The 20685-nt window shown below is 31.9% G+C and overlaps 1 protein-coding gene across 5 annotated transcripts in view; it reads right to left on the bottom strand.

The window, feature by feature from the left end:
- Positions 1-20685, bottom strand: part of SEMA3A (semaphorin 3A) — a 522459-nt gene that overhangs the window by 84576 nt on the left and 417198 nt on the right. For all 5 annotated transcript variants that reach the window (XM_038004552.2, XM_038004551.2, XM_038004549.2 and 2 more), the window contains one exon: positions 6890-6983. In XM_038004552.2, the coding sequence (XP_037860480.1) occupies positions 6890-6983 (94 nt within the window). The remainder of the gene's footprint in view (positions 1-6889; positions 6984-20685) is intronic.

The raw sequence follows: 20685 nt of genomic DNA, 5'->3' as shown, positions 1-20685 counted from the left end.
TAACCATACTATGTTTCAATAAACTAAAGTTTGTAAAAATCACTCTTTCTTACTTGGAAACAGAAAGGGCCTTGTATTCTCTCTTCCAGAAAACATGTAGTTGCCTTTCTGCATACAGTAAATTATTTGAAAACAAAACAACAAAACTTAAATATTTTCCTTCAAATAATCCATGACAATTACAGTATATCTTAATATTATCTTGTTGATCGAATAGGTTAATGTTTATTTATTGATTTGGAAAACATGCAGATAATAAAGAGGGCAAAGATAAATTATAACTTAAGCATTTGTGTAACATTACCATATGTTCACATACCTAATTCTTGCAAATAAAGGCTTTGCAATGTAAAATTGATATTCATAGTGGCCCAAACCAAAGCAATTCCTTTGGTAGAACCTTTGTCTCACTTATATGTCTGAACAGACTTGATTTTGGAGACCCTCCAGAACAGTGGAGAATAGCTACACAGAGAAAATCACTGAGCAACATAAACATGTTATTACTCTAAACATCCATAGATATGAATCTCATCTTGAAAACTGAGTTTAAAAATGTGATCTTTCATTTTAGATTGTTGTGACTGAAGATAAATAAAAATGATAGTTAGATAATTTATTGAGTATAAATTATTAGTAAGTGAATTGTTCTGTCATGTCATCCTAAATTGTCACAGCATGGTGTCTTTGGGATTCAAAAGCACTTTATACTCTCTTCACTTACTTAACTATCAAGTGGAATCTGACTTGTTCTCACTAAAATATGCCTTTTTTTTTTCAGAAATAGCCCTTTTCTGAAAATGCACAAATGTTATGATAATCTATGTATAAATTTCAAAGCCACTTTGAAATACATAAATGCCTGTTGTCTCCTTAATATTAACCAATATTCAAGCACCACAACATTTTTATTAAGGGTAATATCTAATCTTTTCCCAAAATGTTAGCAAATAGATGATGTATTTTTAAACATCAGGTGAATAATTTGTTATTGGTCTGAGTGAATAAGAGGGTCTCAGTTAAAAGTGTGTTGTCAAAACATCATAAAATGGTCATGCAAATTTCAAACATTTTCATGATGGAACACCTGTGAGAAGATAGCTTGTGTCTTCTTTTCTTAAAAAAAAATCAAAAAAATTAAATTACTGGTTGAACCTCTTTGCCTCTAAACCACACTTAAAAAACTAAAAATAGAATAATTAAAAAAATGAAAACTGAACAATTTAATATCAGAATTTAGTCAAACCATGCCAACAGGAGGTTTAATAGGAAATATTAGAGTAAATAATGTAATCAATCAATCATTCTTGTCATTTAGCTTGCTTTAGGGTAAGAAAATCCATACTTATGATTTTATTATATTTAAAGTCTATTCAAGAAGCAGTTGAAATAGTAAAATCAACAACTAAAACCTGTTACTTGGATAGAAAAGGTGTTTATCTCTCTCTTGCATTTGGTTGTTTTATAACATTTTTTAATCCACCCTCATATTAGAAAGACAAAAATCAATGCAAAGCAATGTAAAGGCAGAAATAATATTTTCTTTCTCTTTTCACAAAGGTTGAGAAGGTCCTTCAGAGAAAGCAGAATAGGTATGCAGTAAACGAGCTACTCCGTTTAAGACTAAAAGAGAATTAAACAAGTGACTTATAAACCAAAATAAGTATGCAGTTTAGGCACCAGTTCCTCCAGCTATAGGAAATTACCTCCCACATGAATATTATTTTTGGCAAGAGTTAGATGATTTTATTGAACTGGAGGGTACCAGATGATTAAGTGGCCATGAAGGGCACATTCCCATCTTGTCCATGCTTAATGTCAGTGACTGTTTAGTTGCACCAGGGCTTAGATCACATTTCCTGGTGAGAATTCTATGGGGAGTCTTATCAATGATGATTGCTCTAGATAAGGTATGACATCTTTGTTGTTTTGCCCAAAAACATAGGCAGTAGTATATTCTATCTTCTCTTATTTCTCATTAAGAAGAAATGTAATATCAAACCAGAGTATATGCCATTTAATAAACTTGAACATTTACATTCTGTGGCTTTCTGAAATAAACTAAAGGTATCTGATGACTATAAGAAATTTATAATACCTCAATTGACTTATTTTGGAGAATGGATATATTTTTTTTTAAATGTCTACTCAGCAAACTTCTTTTGTGGTTTCTAGGTCACTTATAAAGTTATCAAATTATATGTTGATTCTTAAGCATAGTGTTAATTTGACAATTTTCTGATCCTAATATATGTCTTATTGAGAATCTGAAGTAGTGTATTAATTAAGTGTTATTCTGCAATAATTCAAATGGCGTTATGATTGAGGTACCTACTTTACGGCTGTTCACATATACTAAGCCAATTGTGAAAGAAATAAACATTTGTCCAATTTTATTAAATTGATGGTAGAATCATATATCTAGAAATTATTATCTACATTAAAAGGTGGTTGTGAATACTATACCCTACAAGATCTTTAAGCCTCTTGAAAAAAGTACCACACGGGCAGTTTAACATTTCAAAAATAATATATTGAACTAAGACAAATTAGTGCTGACAGATGTAAACTATCATCCAGAAACTGTCAAATACAAAAGCTGCTATTTGAGTATATGACCATTCTTTCTTAACTGGAAGCTTTCTTAACTCTCTCACAGGAGAGCATACTGTACTGAGATGAACAAAAACAGTTTTGTGAACTGCATTTCTATTATGGCTTAGTTGCCTGAGAAGTATGTATTAAAAACAAAAGTTCATATATACTCTAGACTTTCTGTTCAAAACTCAAAATGAAGTAAAAATGTGGCTTAGATCAGTGAATGTATTGGATTACAATTCCTAAGCAGGGTGTGGTGAGGAGAAACAGAAGGTGGAAACAAAACCACATTTCCTGATGAAATTGCAGCATTACTAACACAGGTGAAAAGTGTGACATGGATGTGAGCAAAATATCAAACAAACTTAAACACCAAGCCATTATGTTGTTAACACCTTAAGTAAATTCCACTCACAGAGCAGCAAAGAAATTAGAAACAGAAGGGAAAAAAAGAAAGAAAGAAAGAAAGAAAATACCCCCTCTATCTCACACACACACATGCATACACACACACACACACAGCATGGATGAAATCCATGGATGTAAGAAAAATTTTTCACTATTACATTTATTGAGCACCTTCTCTATATCAGTAAATATAATATGTTGGCTTCATTACTCATGTTGTTCTTTTAAAATTAAAATTTTTCAACAGTTTATATGTCTACATGGTATAAAATTGAAAATGTAAAATTTATAAGGTACCAAATCTCCCTCTCAGCCTTTCTACAGGCAACCACTGCTACAAGTTTGCTTATTTTATCTTTGCTTATATTCCAGAATTACACAAGCACCGAAAATGGTAGTATGCTATTATGTTGTATTATTTCTCACAATGAACTAGTGAAAGCAAAACTGCCATGCCATTTCATGTACAAGGAAACTGAGCTCAGAGAGCTTCAAATAATTTTCTCAATTGTATGCAATTCACTTAGAGAGTTCCTTATTTGCTCTAATATCAAGTGAGAGCATTTTGTAATGTCAAATTATGCTCTTTCCTGAGACAAGACAGCATTTTGACTTCAGGATATAACCTTAGCTAAAAGCCTCAGGACTTTGAAATAGGACTCAGTAATACCTCTTAGGGGTGGAATATTTCTAAATTACTAGTGCTGCATTGCCTGGAAAAGATTTTAATGAAAAAATAAAATTGCTCTCAAGTTGACTATTCTTTCACATCATGAAAATGTGAGACAGTACTTAATTAGTGTTGGAAAATACTGAGATTTATCCTTGTGCTATGTTCACACCTGGCATTTATTATTAGCAGGTGTGTAATTGCTATCTGTAAAAAAAGATTTTTTTTATAACAAATTCATAAAAAAACATTTGCAGGTGGATGAAATAAGAAAGGGTAAAAAATATAAGGTCATGCACTGTGACTCACACCTGCAATCTCAACACTTTGGGAGGCCAAGGTGAGTGGATCACCTGAGGTCAGGAGTTCGAGACCAGCCTGATCAACATGGTGAAACCGTGTCTTTCCTAAAAATATAAAAATTAGCCAGGCCTGGTAGCACATGCCTGTAGTCTCAGCTACTCAGGAGGCTGAGGCAGGAGAATTGCTTGAATCTGGGAGGCAGAGGTTGCAGTTAGCTGAGGTCATGCCACTGCACTCCAGCCTGGGCAACAGAACAAGAAAAATAAAGACTGCAGCAACTTCATCTTGACAAAATTATCACTTTTAAAGGAGATTGCAAAATTAACTTTACCATGTTGGTTTGAAAAACTTAGGACATGTTCTTGGATTTGGGGACTTAATTTGGTATCAGGAGATAATCCAAATTCTCAACAGTCCTCAGCTTAAAAACCCATGCCTTTTTGGAGAGAAGTCATACTAAACCTTGCTAGTTTTGGAAACTAAAATTTGAAGCTGTCGTCTCATTTTAAAGTTTACTACTGTTTGAAACTACTTCTTTCCTAATGGGATTGATGGTATAAAAAATATTTGCTGCCAAGATCCATCTAACCAGTTTACAGATGGTTTGAGCCCAAGCTGAAATTTTATTTCCCAGTATTGGGGAAGGAAGCAGCCTGGAACCACCTTGAAATGTCTATCTTATTTATAAAATGAGGAAGGTATCCGAAAACTTTTGGGAAGATAGGTTTTCCCAACGGCCATTTTCTGATATACAAAGTACAACCTGTTTATTTCTGAGACAGCTGTTACCCTTGTATGTAAAAGAGTTTGGGAAGTGCCGTAGAAAATGTTTATGTTAAAAATCTCCATTAAACTAGTGAGCATTCTTTTTAGAGAAGTATGAGAGAAAATGCCAAGGAAAACCCAACAAGGAGAATTAAATGTACCATAAGAAGAAGAATTTATAGCACAGTTATAAAGAAAGCAAATAACTTCAACACAGAGAGTTACAGCTGTTGAATTAAAATGGTGTTTCAGGTATGAAGGATTTTACCAGGTATAATACGGCCTGTTTCTTTTTCTGTATCTTGCTATTCAATGAATTCAGAAGTTAATTTATTTGGTCTTGTCAATAAGCACTACATGCCTCTGAAAGTTACTAAACTATTTTACCATATTAGATAGGTTAGGTCTGCACTTCCATCTGAAAGTTCTTTTTCTGAAACACCTATTGTTCTTTCTGGCCATATCCTCTTCTTGACCTTCTGAACTTCACTCATTCTCTTTGCCTTTTCATAAACCTATATGGCTTTTTCAAAGATATTCAAATATAAAACTAGAACTGTGGAGTTTCATTTTCTTTGTGGACTTTGGGTGGTTGCATACCATATGAACTATGTAATACCTACTTGTCATCATTCTTTCTCAGCGGAATATTAAAATAAATAATCAAGCAAGTCCCTACTGAGAAACACAGCACAAATTAAAGCTGCTTTGAGCACACTTCAGCACACTGCTTTTTAAGGAATATCTATTCTTTTTTCAGTGTGCAATTTAAATAAGTATAGGCTATAAGTTCATACAAAATATGACTCCTACCCTTTGTTTAAAACAACGTTCAAATTTCAGCATGTATTTTTGAGGAAGTCATCCACAAATAATCACTAGGCCATCCGTGAATAGGAAAATTGTAAGTGTGCTAGGTATGCTGCATTCCTTCAAGTCTTAAACTTTTGTTAAAATGCTCCATAAATGCATGAAATGGACTAAAAGTGTCCCCATTTGAAAAACAACAGAGGAGATAATTCATGCCACAATGGATTTCTTCTTAATAGAATAAGGATCAGTGAAACATGGTGATAAAAGAAAACACTAGAGAATACAGAAAAAATATATATATCTTCATGGTTAATATGGCAGTCAATATGACTAGAGTTTATTTTTCTGAGTAGAAAAAAAAAAAGAAGAGAAACATGGAAAACTTTAAAAACTTATGACACATCAGATTACTTAAATTTAATTTTTTAATCAAGATTTATTATTTAAAATTTAATTAGAAATTTTAGATTTGAAAAGTTTCATTATTATTTTGTTTTGCTATTAAATAATTCTTTTGCATATTTTACAGAAAAGGGAAACAAAAAGGTACGTAATTTCTACACAATTATGTAGAAAAATACATTCAAGAACAGAATCATGACCCAGAATTTTTTTATGTTTTAGGTTGTTGGTATGCTCAAAATTTACAAAATAAAAAAGAAAGAGAAAACTGATACAAGAAAAACAAGAATTTTAAAAATTACTTCATGATTTGCCACTTTTTGTTTGTGTATTTAGTTAATTCCAGTACAGAGGTAGTTAAAAGAGTTTGGAAAAAATTCTTTGTTTTTCAGTACAGACTAAAGTTTTATCTTACTTGTATCTATGTCTATTATTTTGAACTATAAGCATTCCCCACTTATAAGCAATGCTAAATGAAAAGAGGAGAAAACTAGAAAACAAAGTGGTTACAGAAAAGGATAGAGGAAGTCACATCAAATATTTTGTTAGATTTTTCAAAAAAGAAGAGCTAATTTCAATAAAGGTGAATACAGAATGTATCTTCCCTTAGCCAGTATATGTAATATGATATTAGGATGAGCCAGCATAAGGTAACACAATGGGTCTTTGCCAACTGTACCAAGTGGGGATGAACAGTAATTGAGCCATTTGAAGATCCTATTCCATTTCAATTAAAAGAATCAGACTAGTTGGTGCAATAATGAAAATACCATTTAGTGTTTCTTCTTCATTTTCAAACATTTGAATATATCACAACTAATTTCCTTGTAAAACAATTATCATTTCAATAATGGAAAATCTTGGTAGGTAAAAAAGAACATGGAAACTGTTATCTGTAGAAAACTCACTGTTTGATTGTTGACTACGCACCTATTAAAAGAGATGCTGTCAGCAGCTTAGGGTCATATGGACTCTTCCCACGGCCGTTTTCAAAATGTGAGTTCTCCAGCTTAAAAATATTGTCCTGTAGATTTAAAAAAAAAGAGAGGAGGGTTTCCTTTATATATAAAAAGGAATGTTTTCAACATATCAGTTAATCAAAGAGATGTCAAGTATTCATGTCCAACACAAGAGTTATTTTTATTTGTTCAAACTTCTAAGATGGCAAAAAAAAAAAAAAAAATCAAGTGTATTGAAAGTAGGTAATACTAGCCAAACATCTACTTAGCTTAATGATATTTAGTAGCAATTAGCACGTTACAAGTAATAATGTGTAAATGAACGATAAAGAACAGGATGTGTCATGATAAGAGGAGAGTGATTATTTTGTCACACAGGTGTGTTAAGATCTATCATAATGGCTTTTGAGGAAAGAATGTTAAACTTAAATAAAATGACTCATTTCCTTCCTTTGTAGAAGAGAAAAATAGCAATTCACTACGCTAGTTGTCTAGAATAAATTACACAATCTTGTCTGTATGTACTTTCCGGAACACATGCTAAATAGCCATCAAATTTATTTTCCCCACTATGTCCTTTGTACATCTTTGGTGGCTACACGCTTCTTGTGTATTTTTAAGTTACATCAGCAGCAGGTGAAGTGCCTGAAATGCCTCATTCACTTCTCTAAGAGGGAAATATCCCAGGTTAGGAGAGCAGTGTGCCTGGAGGTGCTGTCATTGGAATAACAAGCGCATTATTACCACGGAAAAGCCTGCTCTGTTGGGTCCCTAAGTACTCAGAAACAGGAATAAACTTTTGACTACATATAAAAAATATACACATGTCTCAAGGTAGAATATGTGCAGGAAAGCGTGACATCAAAAATCTTGATAAGGAGATAACTAATTCATGCTTGAGACCCTGTTGTCAGAATGTGTCTACCTACTGCAATCTATTTGTGACAGTGGAGTATATCTGGGGACATTTCTGAGCATTCTTTTAAGAACCAAGTGCCCTGGGAATTAATTAGATAAGAATATGTATGCTTTTTCCAGTAGCACATTAAGTTATCCACAGACTGAAATAAAATAGCTTTTTATTTTTTGGCAATTTCTCTACTGTTCACATAAAAGTATTTTCTACCATCTTGGGATAGTAAATGATGTCCATTTTATGATCAATAAGGATCGTTTTATTTAACATTTAATATTTCTGATGGAACTAATGGCAGGGTTTCAAATTATTACTCTTAAAACTCATTTGAATTAAGGATGAAAGTTAAAAAAGAAGAAATTCCAAGTGTTCTGTTTTTATTACCGTGAATGAGAATTACTAATTATATTCTTCTTTCTTTGCATTTATTCTGTATTTGGCAATTAGCTGTCCCGTACTAATGATATTTCTTTAGCTTAGTTCTAAAATCTATACTGTGAAATAATTTATGGGCTTTCACAGAATTGTGCTAAGTTACAGTGGAAAACGCAATGAGCCAGGCACCAGACTTAGCTCTGGTTTTCTGGTCACTGTTTCATATCTCCAAGCCTCTAGTCCTAAAATGTCAGCGCAGATAAGGATATTTAACATCACAAGTTAATTGGGAGGGTTATATAATTTATTTGAACCATTTTAAAAGCAGCAAAATTTTAAAAATCCTTTTCATTTCTATTCTATTAATAATGTTAATATTACCAGTATAACAAAATAATACGCAAATTAACACAGGTTGTTGCCGTTATTTTCAACTTTCCTAACATAATAAGAAAGAAATATTACATTAAGACAGTTATATAAATCACTAAATTCCAAACTTTTTCACAAATACAAATTTGTCGTAGGCATTTAAATATTAAAATTATATGAAACAACATATTCTATTCAAAAACTTAGAAGAATCATTAAAGAAATACCCAGATATATGTGTGTTTTGATTAAAAATTAGGAAATAGTAAAAAGGAAACATAATAAAAGACATATACCCTATTGTCACAGTTCATACAAAATATTAAAATTTGTATATGTGACTATAGATTACAGATTAAAAGAAGCAGCACAACGAAGTGGTAGTGTGGTAGAAATTATTGCTATAAATATTATCTTTTCTTGTACTCGAGAAGATATTTTACACTACTGATACAGACAGAGGTGCTATCTCCTCAAAGCATAAGATACTTTATGTCTGGGATCATATGTCCAAGTTAATCAGACAATGCCAAGGTAGATGAGAAGTACTTCCAATTTCATGCAGTATTTGATTTACAAGGTAAAGGATTAGACCTCATAGGAAGAGAGGTTAAGCATGTCAGTTATGGTTCAAAAGAAGATGAAAAACCATCCTTCGTCATGGTGTCAGGTAATGTGTTCAAAGCTGGCATCCCTTTCCTTTCCCCCTTTTTGTTCAACCCCATAAATAAATACTAAGTTAGTCACCTCTTTTACTGATACATAATATGTTTCCTTTTAATATAACTCCTACCCAAATTTCTGGGAATCTACCCTGTAAATCTTCTGTATTCTTACGTGATTCCATAGAGAATCAAAATAAATTGAATTTCCTTTCCAGTCTAGTGAGATGAGGATCTGAAATAAATATAATTTGATTTTTGGATAGGGAGATAAAATGACATTTCTTACACATGTTTGTAGTGTAAAATTCATGCCCATTACATGTAATAAGGGACTTTAAGGATGTTGAAATCGGGCAGAACTGGGTGTTATCTCTGGCTATGCCTTTTATTAGCTCTATGCCTCAGGCAAGTTCCTACACCCTTCTGAAACTCAGACTCCTGTAATAAGCAGATACGAAAATCCCATAGTTGAAGTGAAGAGTTCTTGTAATAATGTCTAAAAAATATTTAGTATGCCCTTGAAAGAGATTTATTAATTTCCCTTAACCATTGGTTATAGTCGTTACAGTAAACTTATTCTGTTCTACTATGATTGAAATATCTTATGTCATAGTGGAGATGCCAGTCTGTATTTTTATCAGTCTTAATTATAAGGCGTGTTTGAAATATATGTAAATATTTCGACCTTTCACAATGCATTGAAAATTCTTCTTATAGGTAGATGAGAAGCTAATTGAAAATATTTCATGAAAAAATAATTTAAATTAGAAAAAGTACATTATTTTTCTAATATGTGACATTCTTTCAAAAGGACTATAACTGCCAATTCATTAAAATATTTTCTTGAGAATCTCTAAAATTTACAACATTATTACATAGAATGCGTGTGAAAATCATCAATTAAAACAGTGTCCTCTTTAATATATCTGACAAATTTAATGTCATTGATATAAAGAGACACTATATTGCTGTTTCTGTTATCTAATGAGCAGGACCTTAATTTAGATGTGTGAAGGTATTGAATTATCATGAAAGAACAATGCTAATATAATTGCATATTAACACCCTTTGTTATCATATGAAAAATATCACAGAGACCACTATCTGACTTTACTTGGAAGGACTTTCAAAATCTGATTGCTACCCAGTGGATTTCTGTTTTGGAAGAGTGTAAAATAGATCACATATGCAAGTAATAAGACTGAAAATCCTAAGACCAATGTATACAACTAAACTGTATAGCTTATATGTCTTACTTGGGCTGAAAGAGTTTTCACTGTAGAAATACATGAATAAAACTTTAGCTACACGGATTCTAATTGCTTTAGCAGATGCTATGAGCATATCATATAAGTTTTTGTGCTATATTTTATTACATGATTGCATCAGTTTTCAACGACTGTTTTTAGCTTTCAAGACCACTCTCTCCCCTTTGTCTTTTGGATTTCCTGAATGTTATTAGACTGTGGTGAGGTAAGGCATTAGAGGAAATAATAACTGTGCTAATGTCTAATCCAAAGTCTTATAAATTAGAAACCATTGGTGACTTCATGGCAATAAATTTCCTAAATCTCAATCTTGTCCAAGTCATAAATTTAGGTAACAAAGTTGTAATTTTAGTTGTTTTATTTAATGATTAAAACATAAATGATGTTTGTAAAAGAAAAAGAAAGGAAAGGAAAAGAAAGGAAACCTTTATATATGTGATAGGATAAATATTTTAGGTGGGAAATTGCATAAAATTATGTGAAAACTAATAGTTGGACAGTATTGAAAGAATGTATATTATCTTTTTTTTTTTCAAATTGTATTTCCTGCCTTTCTGTTTCTCACAAAATACACTTTCTATGCCAGTTATACTAAATTATTGAATATTCCCCTGGTCATGCCATCCTTTTCTCATCTCTGCCTGAGACCCCTTCATTCTGCTCTTACTCATCCTCAGGCCCCAACCTGAGGGTGACCTTCTTTTCCTTTGAGATTAAATTCAAAAGTCACTTCCTGGAAGTCTTCAGAGATTCCTGCTGATATAATTGGTTAGTCTTCCTTTGCACATACTTGAATTAACAATAGTATACAGGCGATAGCTATATAGGGTGAAACTACTGGCTTCAGCAAATAAAGAGTGTAATAAGATCTCAAAGGAAATATTGTGACATATTGCACTTTGAGCAAAAGAGATCCTTCTGCAGATCAAATTTATCCATAATTTACTTTTCCTTAAAAGGCAACTTTAGATATACACTGTGCAATACTACAGTCACACGTTGCTTGTGGTTATTTAACTTTAATCAAAAGGAAAAATTCCATTCTCCAGCTTCATGAGTCACATTTCAAGATGTCAATAGTCACGTGCAGCTAGTGGCTTCTATAATGGATAAAGGCAAATACAGAACATTTCCATTGAACAACACGTGTCCAAATCCTGAATCCTATGCCCTTAACGGCACACAATAGAGAGTCCACAGTCAGAGGACCTCCAGGAAGAGAAATTTTGACATCAGATCACAATCGTAGTAGAAAAAGTCCATGAGATCTACAAGGAGGGATCACACTGAAAACATCAGTTTAGTTTTTGGGTTAATTGTTTTTTTAGGCCAGGAGTTATGCTAAGTCGTATTTAATGGTAGTACAGATGAACAAATACTCACTCTGTTTTTCCTGTATGTCATTCTTCATGTACTTGGAGTCACTTTTCCCTAATCTAAGCAGGTACAAATTTTACTTATTACGTAAAGATTAGGCCATGATGCACAGTACATTAAATGTCCAGTTATTTTCCCCAGGAGAGAAAAATGTATTGTCTCTGGAACTTGCATAGCAATCTATCCACATCTTTCTTCTGTTATTTTCTTTAAACTTCAAACTTGATATTCGGTGATGCCTGTATTCCTTTATTTTATTAGATTTTTTTTAAAGGTGAGGGACAAATCTAACTGCATTTCTTTCAAATGTAAATATAGAGCTTTGCACTGAGTTAAAGCTCATAAAAGAATCAATGAATGAGTGAAAACATTAGTAACTGGATAGAAGAGACTGTGGAAAAACTACATACAAAGAGTAGCAAAGACACATCCCAGGAGCTAATAATTTCGCCTTCAGGAGTTAATAATTTAAGGATCTGACACAGATGTGAACACAATTGTGTGGGAGATGTTAGCCTACAAAATTCAAATATTACCAAGTTTTCAAGTGAGTTTTGGGAAATACTATACGCTTTACCATCTTGGTGATACGTGTGTTATTATTAATATATTATTGATGCTTACAGACTTCAAATATTAGTCTACTCTTGTTACAAAAGATTAAAAAATAAAACCTATAGTTTAAAGTCCCTTTATCTTTATACTAATCTTGCTCCTCTTTAATTTTCACTGGGCCTTGTAATTCTTCACCTGATTTTTATATTAAGCTAATCAATAAATGTTACCCCTCTCAAAAGGGTCATCCTCACTGATGGGTAAAATTATCAAATTATTTATTTGTGGAACATAAACTTATTTCTGATTAATGTAATGTCTCTCCTGTGTATCCCATCATTCCAGTAGTTTTTTTCCTGACTTCTTTTGCTCAGTAGAAATTACTGCAGGCAGCTCTGGGATGTAGGCAAGTGGAGGAGCAAACTGGAGAAACTGCTTGGGTTTGTGAAATGTAATTTTCTGTTTATGGAAATACATAATTGATTTCTGATATTTTCACCATTGTATTTGTTTTTGAGGCTTTATTAATTTATGTAAGTCTTTGAAGCACTAATATAAATATTGATGCCTCAGTAGATACATATCGAGCTGTTTCTATGTAAGATTTATATAGGTATTTGGAATATGGAGGTGGAAGATGTAGTTGCGAATCTCAGGGAGTACACCACAGAGTAGAACAAAAATTATATAACAATAATACATTACATACACTATTATAGAGTTTACAAATTATTTGTTAACTATTTTCATTTAAGTGTTAACATTGCCTTAAAACTTCATGTATATATTATTTCACTTAATCTTCATGACAACCGTACTGTTATAATACCTGCTTTGCCGATGAGAAAACTGGGACATTTTGCATATAATAACAAATCACAAAGCTAATAATGGAGGGAATAAGAACTTGATAACATCTTTTTCCAAAAACATGGTTTTAACCACTATAAAAAATGCAGGATTCACAAACATAATATTATTTACACAAAATAACACACTAAAATAGTAGAAACAATTTTATTTTAGTATATTTATAATACACTAAAACTATTTTATTTTTGAGTATTCATAACACACTAAAATAGTAGAAACTGGAAACCATAAGAGTTCAATATGAGTGGAGTGAATGTTCTGTTTTAGTATATACATAATACCTTTATTTGATTGAATTCTTGAAAATATATTTTGTAGAAAGATGTGTGTGTGTGGGTGTGGGTGTGTGTGTCTGTGTGGACTGGATATGAGTGTAGGAGGCCCATAGAATCCAGAGAGAGAGGGCAGAGGAAAGTAGGGAGACAGATTATTCTATCTAGAGGAAATAGCACCAGCAAAATTTCCAAAGAAAATAAATATAATTCATACTTGAAGAATAACATAAAGTTGAGTTTGGACAATGAAGAATATATACATACATTAAAAAGATGAGGCTGAAAAATAAATGTGGGACCAAACTTTGGAGAGTTTTCTATGCCAAAATAAGCAATTTAGTCTGTATTCAGAAGGTGCCAGTGACACAGTGATAATTTTAGTTGCAGAACAATAGCATCAAAGAGGTGCAATATGATGATGAATCTGACAGGGACGATTTAGAGACACACAAGCCTGGTAGCAGGCAAAGAACGATTTGCCATAGCTTGGGAAGGGAAGAATTAGGTCTTTTTATGCATTACGGCCGTTTATAGGAATTTTAAGTGTTGTATGCCGCAACTTGGTCAGGTCACTTAGCTTCTTTAACTCATGTTTCTCAACATCTGTAGCATCAGAATCCTCTTTGATATTCCAACAAAGCTATGGCTTAAAAAAAGCTATTTAAAAAAAGCTAAAAAAATGAAGCAAACCATACATATGTTTTATCAGCAATCTTAGAAAGTTATAGACTTTATGTAGTCATGGTAAGAACTTCTAAATTAATTATGCAAAGGTCTTTCCATTTCTAACACGGTGTAATTTTAAGGTCATATCACTCTGAACGTCTACATTTACGTCTGCTTTCATTCCCTGTCTCCATCCTTGTAAATAAATACAGAGATTATCCAGATTTTAAAAATATCTTTCCCTTTGCACTGTCTACATACTATTATATGGAATTCACTTATTTTTATAAATTCAATTATCAAACCTCAGCCCTCATTCTTCTGCTAATCAAATTGCTTAAACTTGGTTTCCTGACCTGTATGAAATTTCCTTACTTTCCATAGTTATTTCAAAATTGCAAGCTATTAAGAGTCCTTGGATCTTCAAAAGAATATGAAAGCAATTACTAATTATAAGCTTCATAAAATTAGTCTGTCAGAAGTAGTTATTTAACAATATACATTGTGGGAAGATGCAAAGAAATGTAACCCTGATCTCTGTCACCAAGTGCTGAGGAATTTAAAATATAAACTCACACGAATAAAAGAAAGTATAATTTCCTGCCTTGTTTATAATGTATTAACCTTACTTTAGATTTAGCTATGATTTACAGCCATAGTCCATTAGAATTTCACCTTTCCCTTCAATAAAACAAACAATAAATTGCTGCAAATAAGTTACTATTATAAATTGAAAGAAGAACTTCAGTGAAAGATAAAAGTTTAAGGAAGATGTGTACCTATAAGGAAATTTGGGTCTGAGTATAATAACTTTTTAATATTAATTTATAGTTTTGAGTAGTTTTAGATGTATAATAATTATAATATTTAGTTTTAAATCTAAAATGTAGTTGCTAACTAAAATGTTTTAATCATTAATTATAGTTATTTTGCTTACTCAAATAACAACCACTAGTTTTTCAAAAACTCCACACTTTAGGAAAAAAAATCTCAGCAACCACAACTACAAAGCAACTATAATTGCTTAATAATTGTTTTGACAAAAATGCATTTTACTTATTAAACAGTAAAATTATTCCATCTATATAAATATAATCCAATTTAATATTCATGTATAATCTGTATGATTGATCTTTAGTTGTATCTAGGCTAGAATTTCTTTACTGATTAAAACCTCTGTTCCTAGAGAATCTCTACTAGAATCTAAAATAGAAGGAAAGATCATATTTATTATCGAGCTAGACAATATTTCCAGAAAGTTGATCTACAGGCTGAATCTAAGTAGGAATGCTTTGTCTCTGCCCTCATTGATTTCAACCTTTTTTTTTTTTTTTTTTTTTTTTTTTTTTGAGACGTAGCTGTTGCCCAGGCTGGAGTGCAATGGCGTGATCTTGGCTCACTGCAACCTCCACCTCCCGGGTTCAAGTGATTCTTCTGCCTCAGCCTCCTGAGTAGCTGGAATTACAGGCACCTGCCACCATGCCAGGATAATTTTTTTGTGTTTTTACTAGAGACGGGGTTTCACCGTGTTGGCCAGGCTAGTCTCCGACTCCTGACCTCAGGTGATCCACCCACTTCAGCCTCCCAAAGTGCTGGGATTACAGGCATGAGTCACAGTGCTGGGCCTTTTTTCTTTTTTTTTGCTACAGAGTCTGGCTCTGTCACCCAGGCTGGAGTGCAGTGGCGCGATCTTGCCTCACTGCAAACTTTGCCTCTTGGGTTCAAGTGATTCTCCTGCCTCAGCCTCCCAAGTAGCTGTGATTACAGGCATGTGTCACTGCCCAGCTAATTTTTGTAGTTTCAGTAGAGATGGTGTTTCCCGTGTTGTCCAGGCTGGTCTCTAACTCCTGACCTCAAGTGATCTGCCCATCTTGGCCTCTCAAAGTGCTGGGATTACAGGAAGGAGGCACTGTGCCTGGTCATTGACTTCAACTTCTATTGTGTCCATTCAAGCACTTCTCTATTGTAGCAGAAATCTTACCTTTGATATTGGTCACCAGGCATTATATGGCTTTTCTGTGACTAAGAATTCCCCCATTACTTAACCTTTAAGGTGCATGTAGTAAAAATATTATGGTTTATCGATTATGAAATCTAGATTCTCTGCCTCATTGTAAAATTATTGATTGTATATTCTAAAACAAGTTTTAAAAATATCTTTGAAGTGTCAATATTCTTATCTAGGAAAGGGAAATCCTCTACCGATTCCAGGATTAAATGAAATAAAAATATGTATTAACGTAAGGAAGCATATGTAAAACCTATAGAAATTTAGTTAATTATAATTTATTACCACAGATACAGCTATGGTACACTTATGGTATATCTTTGTTATGATAGATAGTATGTGAATAATTCATTTTCTAGGATAATTATTGCTAATAACTGTTAGGCAGCCATCAGCCAAGAACAATCTTTTAAGTGCTTTGTAGATATTTACTTTTTTATCCGTATAATGCCCCTTGAAATACATGGTGTGGTTGTTCCACTGTTGTAGATAAAGTAGCAGAGACAGAGACAAAGTAAAGTAATGATTAATTTCACACAACTGGTTGGTAGCAAAACCACATAACCTATTCCCAGAACAGTAGTTAGTGGAGAGATCATAAAAACCTGATTTTTTTTTCATACTTGATTTACTCAACTATGCTACTTTACTGATACACTTCAGAAATAAAGAGTTGTTATACCATATATACTGTCTCTTAATATGCCTTTGCAGTTCCTTTAGTTCAAGCATGTATTAGACCTTGAATTCATCTGAACTGCATTGACCGTGACAGATAGTGTTGTATTTAATATGGTCTTCACGTTATAGCGTTAACATAGTAAAGGTAAATAGAATGAATTAACATATTTTCTACTTTATTTGCAAAAATATATAAAGTCACTTTGTTTCCAAGTTTGTGAAAAGTTAGTATCATGTTACCTATTCCCATTCTAATACAATATGTACATGCACAGAACCCTTAGAGTTGGATTAAATAGGATTTGCCCTCTTAAATTTAAGGGACCTGAATTTATCTGGGTTCCTCCAAAAAACATTGGGGTCATAATTCATCTGCTTTTTGTCATCATTAAAATTAATGGTAGAATCCAAGGAAAACAGAAAGCATGTGTGTTCAAACTTCAAGTAGATTATGTTTTTAATAGGAGCTTAATTTGAGTTTATGCAGATATCATATGCCTGCCATGGTATAATTATTCAGCTATGAATGCCTGTTAACTCCCAAGATATATAACAATGAAAGGGAAAATTCTATCTTGGCTAGAATGAGAAAGTCCAGAACATGAACAATTTACTCTACAACATTTTGCCCCAGTGAGACCTGGTAAAGTAAGCTGAGTCAGAAAGCAAATCAATGGTCTACAAAAAGTAAAGTAATAGAACAATTGACTTGATCTCTTCATATGTGCATTTTAAGTCTTCTACACTCAAAACACAGTTATTTTTATTTGTGATATTATAATTTCTTAAAGCATCAATGTTTTTAGTACTAAATTGTGAAAGTAAAGCTATTACTTTTTTACCACTTCTTTTTATAAACATGTTTGTCAAATCCATGATTAGACATCACTGGGAAATTTTATCAACCTAAATGTAAATATGTCAACAGAAAAGAGCATATGTCCTGTAAAAAGAATTGGAATCTAGTCATATGGTTTCTTTACATTTCAAGATTTTTTTCAGAGATGCCATCTGGGAAGTGACGAGGCCAAAAGTATTAACATTTTATTTATACCAAACTTTGTTTCAGCAAAGCCTTGTCATTCAAGCGCTGTCATAATGGTATGATGTAACTATATGATTTTCTTTTAGCAAATTAGCGAAGACTTCAAAAATAATTGTTATTTTGACAAAGTTATTCTGGGAAAGAGACAATTCTGTCAATTCTTAGCGATAATGCACATTTAGAGAATAATTTGGGAATTTGGAGGATCGTTAAAAATGTCCATACAATTTAACTTGATTATTTTACTGTAAATATATCTTTATGAAAAGAAAAAAGAAAAAAAAAATCAAAGCAAGAAGTTCATCATGGTGAACTCAGTATTTAAAATATTGAAAAATTTTAACGCCAGTTGAGGGAAATGGCAAAGTATTGCCTATCTATATAATTGATTATGAGATAGGTGTTAAAAACAGATGTTTAATAACTCTACTGTTTCATTGCAGAAGCAATATGGAATGCTGTGACAACTATTTAAGATGTGTGGAGAAACATTTTGAAGAAAATGCATTAAAATATTAGGTCTTTAACATATGGGATTTAGGAATTTATTCTATTTGTAAATTTTTTCTCTATTTAAAATATTTTTTACAAGGACCATACGAGACATGTATTACAATAAGTAGGGTCCCTGTATCCCGTTATGCAATTTCTTTAACTGACAGTGTACGGAGTGAATCTAGCCCAGAGACAGGCTTTATTTACTTGACACAGAGTTGTGAAATCTTGAATTTGAAGGCCTTTTCATGAAACCTAAGGGCTTTTCAAGGGCGAATTTAAAGTTTCAATTACTTCTTATTATTTTGCATTTTTAAAAACATCTATTAAGATGTTTCTATATTTTTATATCAACTGACTGAGCACTGTAGACATTTGAGTTTGCAAGCCTTCTAAAGCATTGTAACTCATCTGATCTCCAAAACTACACTGCATTTATGTTCTAAATACTTGCCATTCTCTAGCTTTACTTCAAATAGCAAAGTTTTCAGAGGGTTGTGGTCCTGCTCTCCTATCTCATGGTAGAGATACTATATAGTTTAGCAATTATGGTTGGACAAGGAAGTTAATGGGAACTTCAAAGTGATTTGGAACTCTAGTTTAATTGTCATAGTATCATAAATCTCCATAGCTTTTCACTCATTGCTTTATTATTTTATATATATGTAATTATGTAATATGTATGTATATATGTTTTATATGTATACATACACACACATACTGCTATTTAACACTATGTCTCTGTTTTATTTAGAAAAAGAAAACTCTGTTTCAAATATTTATGTCTACATTAAGGGTTGAACTGTAGGGATATGTATTTAATGATTTCAAAATACAGGCAGGGCGGTTCTTAGTTATCTAGATATTAAGTGACTTATTTTGCTATGAACTTAATCACCATAGAGGGTACTCTGTATTACCTGTTGAATTGTTTTTAGGTCATTATTTATAATCCACTATAATTAATACTTGAATTATTTATAAATAATTTATCTCACTGGTAAAAATTTTTGTCTAGAGAGCAAGACATCTTTGCATCAGATAAACAATTATGATTACATCATCTAGAATGAATCAGGCATTTAATTTGTTTTTTTAACTACAATGTTTGATGTTAAAAATTATACTGTAGGCTTAAAATTAGCATTCATATTTATTGAACATTTATCACTCCAAATTATATTTTCATTTGGAGAAAACATATTAACTATTTATTATAAGTTATTTTGAGTAGTTGAAAGTTTGATTAATATCTTACTCCACTTACTAATTGCAACTTATAATTATTTAAAAATATACTTTAATCTCTGTGATTAAGAACTTTTAAAGTTTACATGTGGGGACAATATTAACACATATAAAAATATAAAAATAGTAAAAATAATTACTATGTTATGATATGAATTCCTATATAATTTGTGTTACATTTGTTCAAATTAAAACAATGCAAGGTTTAAATAAGTTGAAGAAAGAATGCACATGATTCATATCTATATATGAGATCATTGCATATATATATAGTATATGTTAATTATCTTTGTAGCTAGATCTAGATATAGATCTATATTTAGAAGAATGATCCAACCTGAAGAGTAGACTGATAGGGGCAGGATAGGCAAAAAAATTGGGGCAAATTTGTGTTTTCGAGCTGTCTAGGCACTATTGAATTTAAAAAAACTGGTAAAAATTTCCCAAGCTCGTGTGTTACCAATGTTGATGAGTAATACAAACAATTATAGTCAGATAGCCCCTAAAAATTATGCAAGCAAATAAATAAACTTAATGGAAATATGCAGATATTAAAACATTACTTTGGACTACTTATTACATCCATATATACATTTGTACAAATGTACAAATAAACGTACAAATAAAACATATGTTTTATCTCATATATTTTAAGTAACATATAAATATGCATATGACTTAATGTTACGTGTTATATTTATAATCTCTTACCTATGCTCTTTTGTTTACAAATATTTAAACATCTAGATACACACAAAACTACAATGTCTATTTTTGAAGTTAAGAATAAAGAAACACTTAATTATCGGATTAACTAAAAGTTTCCCTGTTTTAATTTTAATTTATGCTTTCCTCCTTATTTTTGTTTTTATTTTTTATAACACTGCTGGAAACAAGGCTAAGGGTGGTTTGCCCCAAAGTGGTAGAAGAAAAGGACTTAAAAATGAA

The sequence above is a fragment of the Chlorocebus sabaeus genome, chromosome 21 (assembly GCF_047675955.1).
Source record: "Chlorocebus sabaeus isolate Y175 chromosome 21, mChlSab1.0.hap1, whole genome shotgun sequence".
NCBI classification, from domain to species: domain Eukaryota; kingdom Metazoa; phylum Chordata; class Mammalia; order Primates; family Cercopithecidae; genus Chlorocebus; species Chlorocebus sabaeus.
The sequence above is the reverse complement of the archived record's forward strand: the minus strand, read 5'-3'. Positions and strand labels throughout refer to the sequence as shown.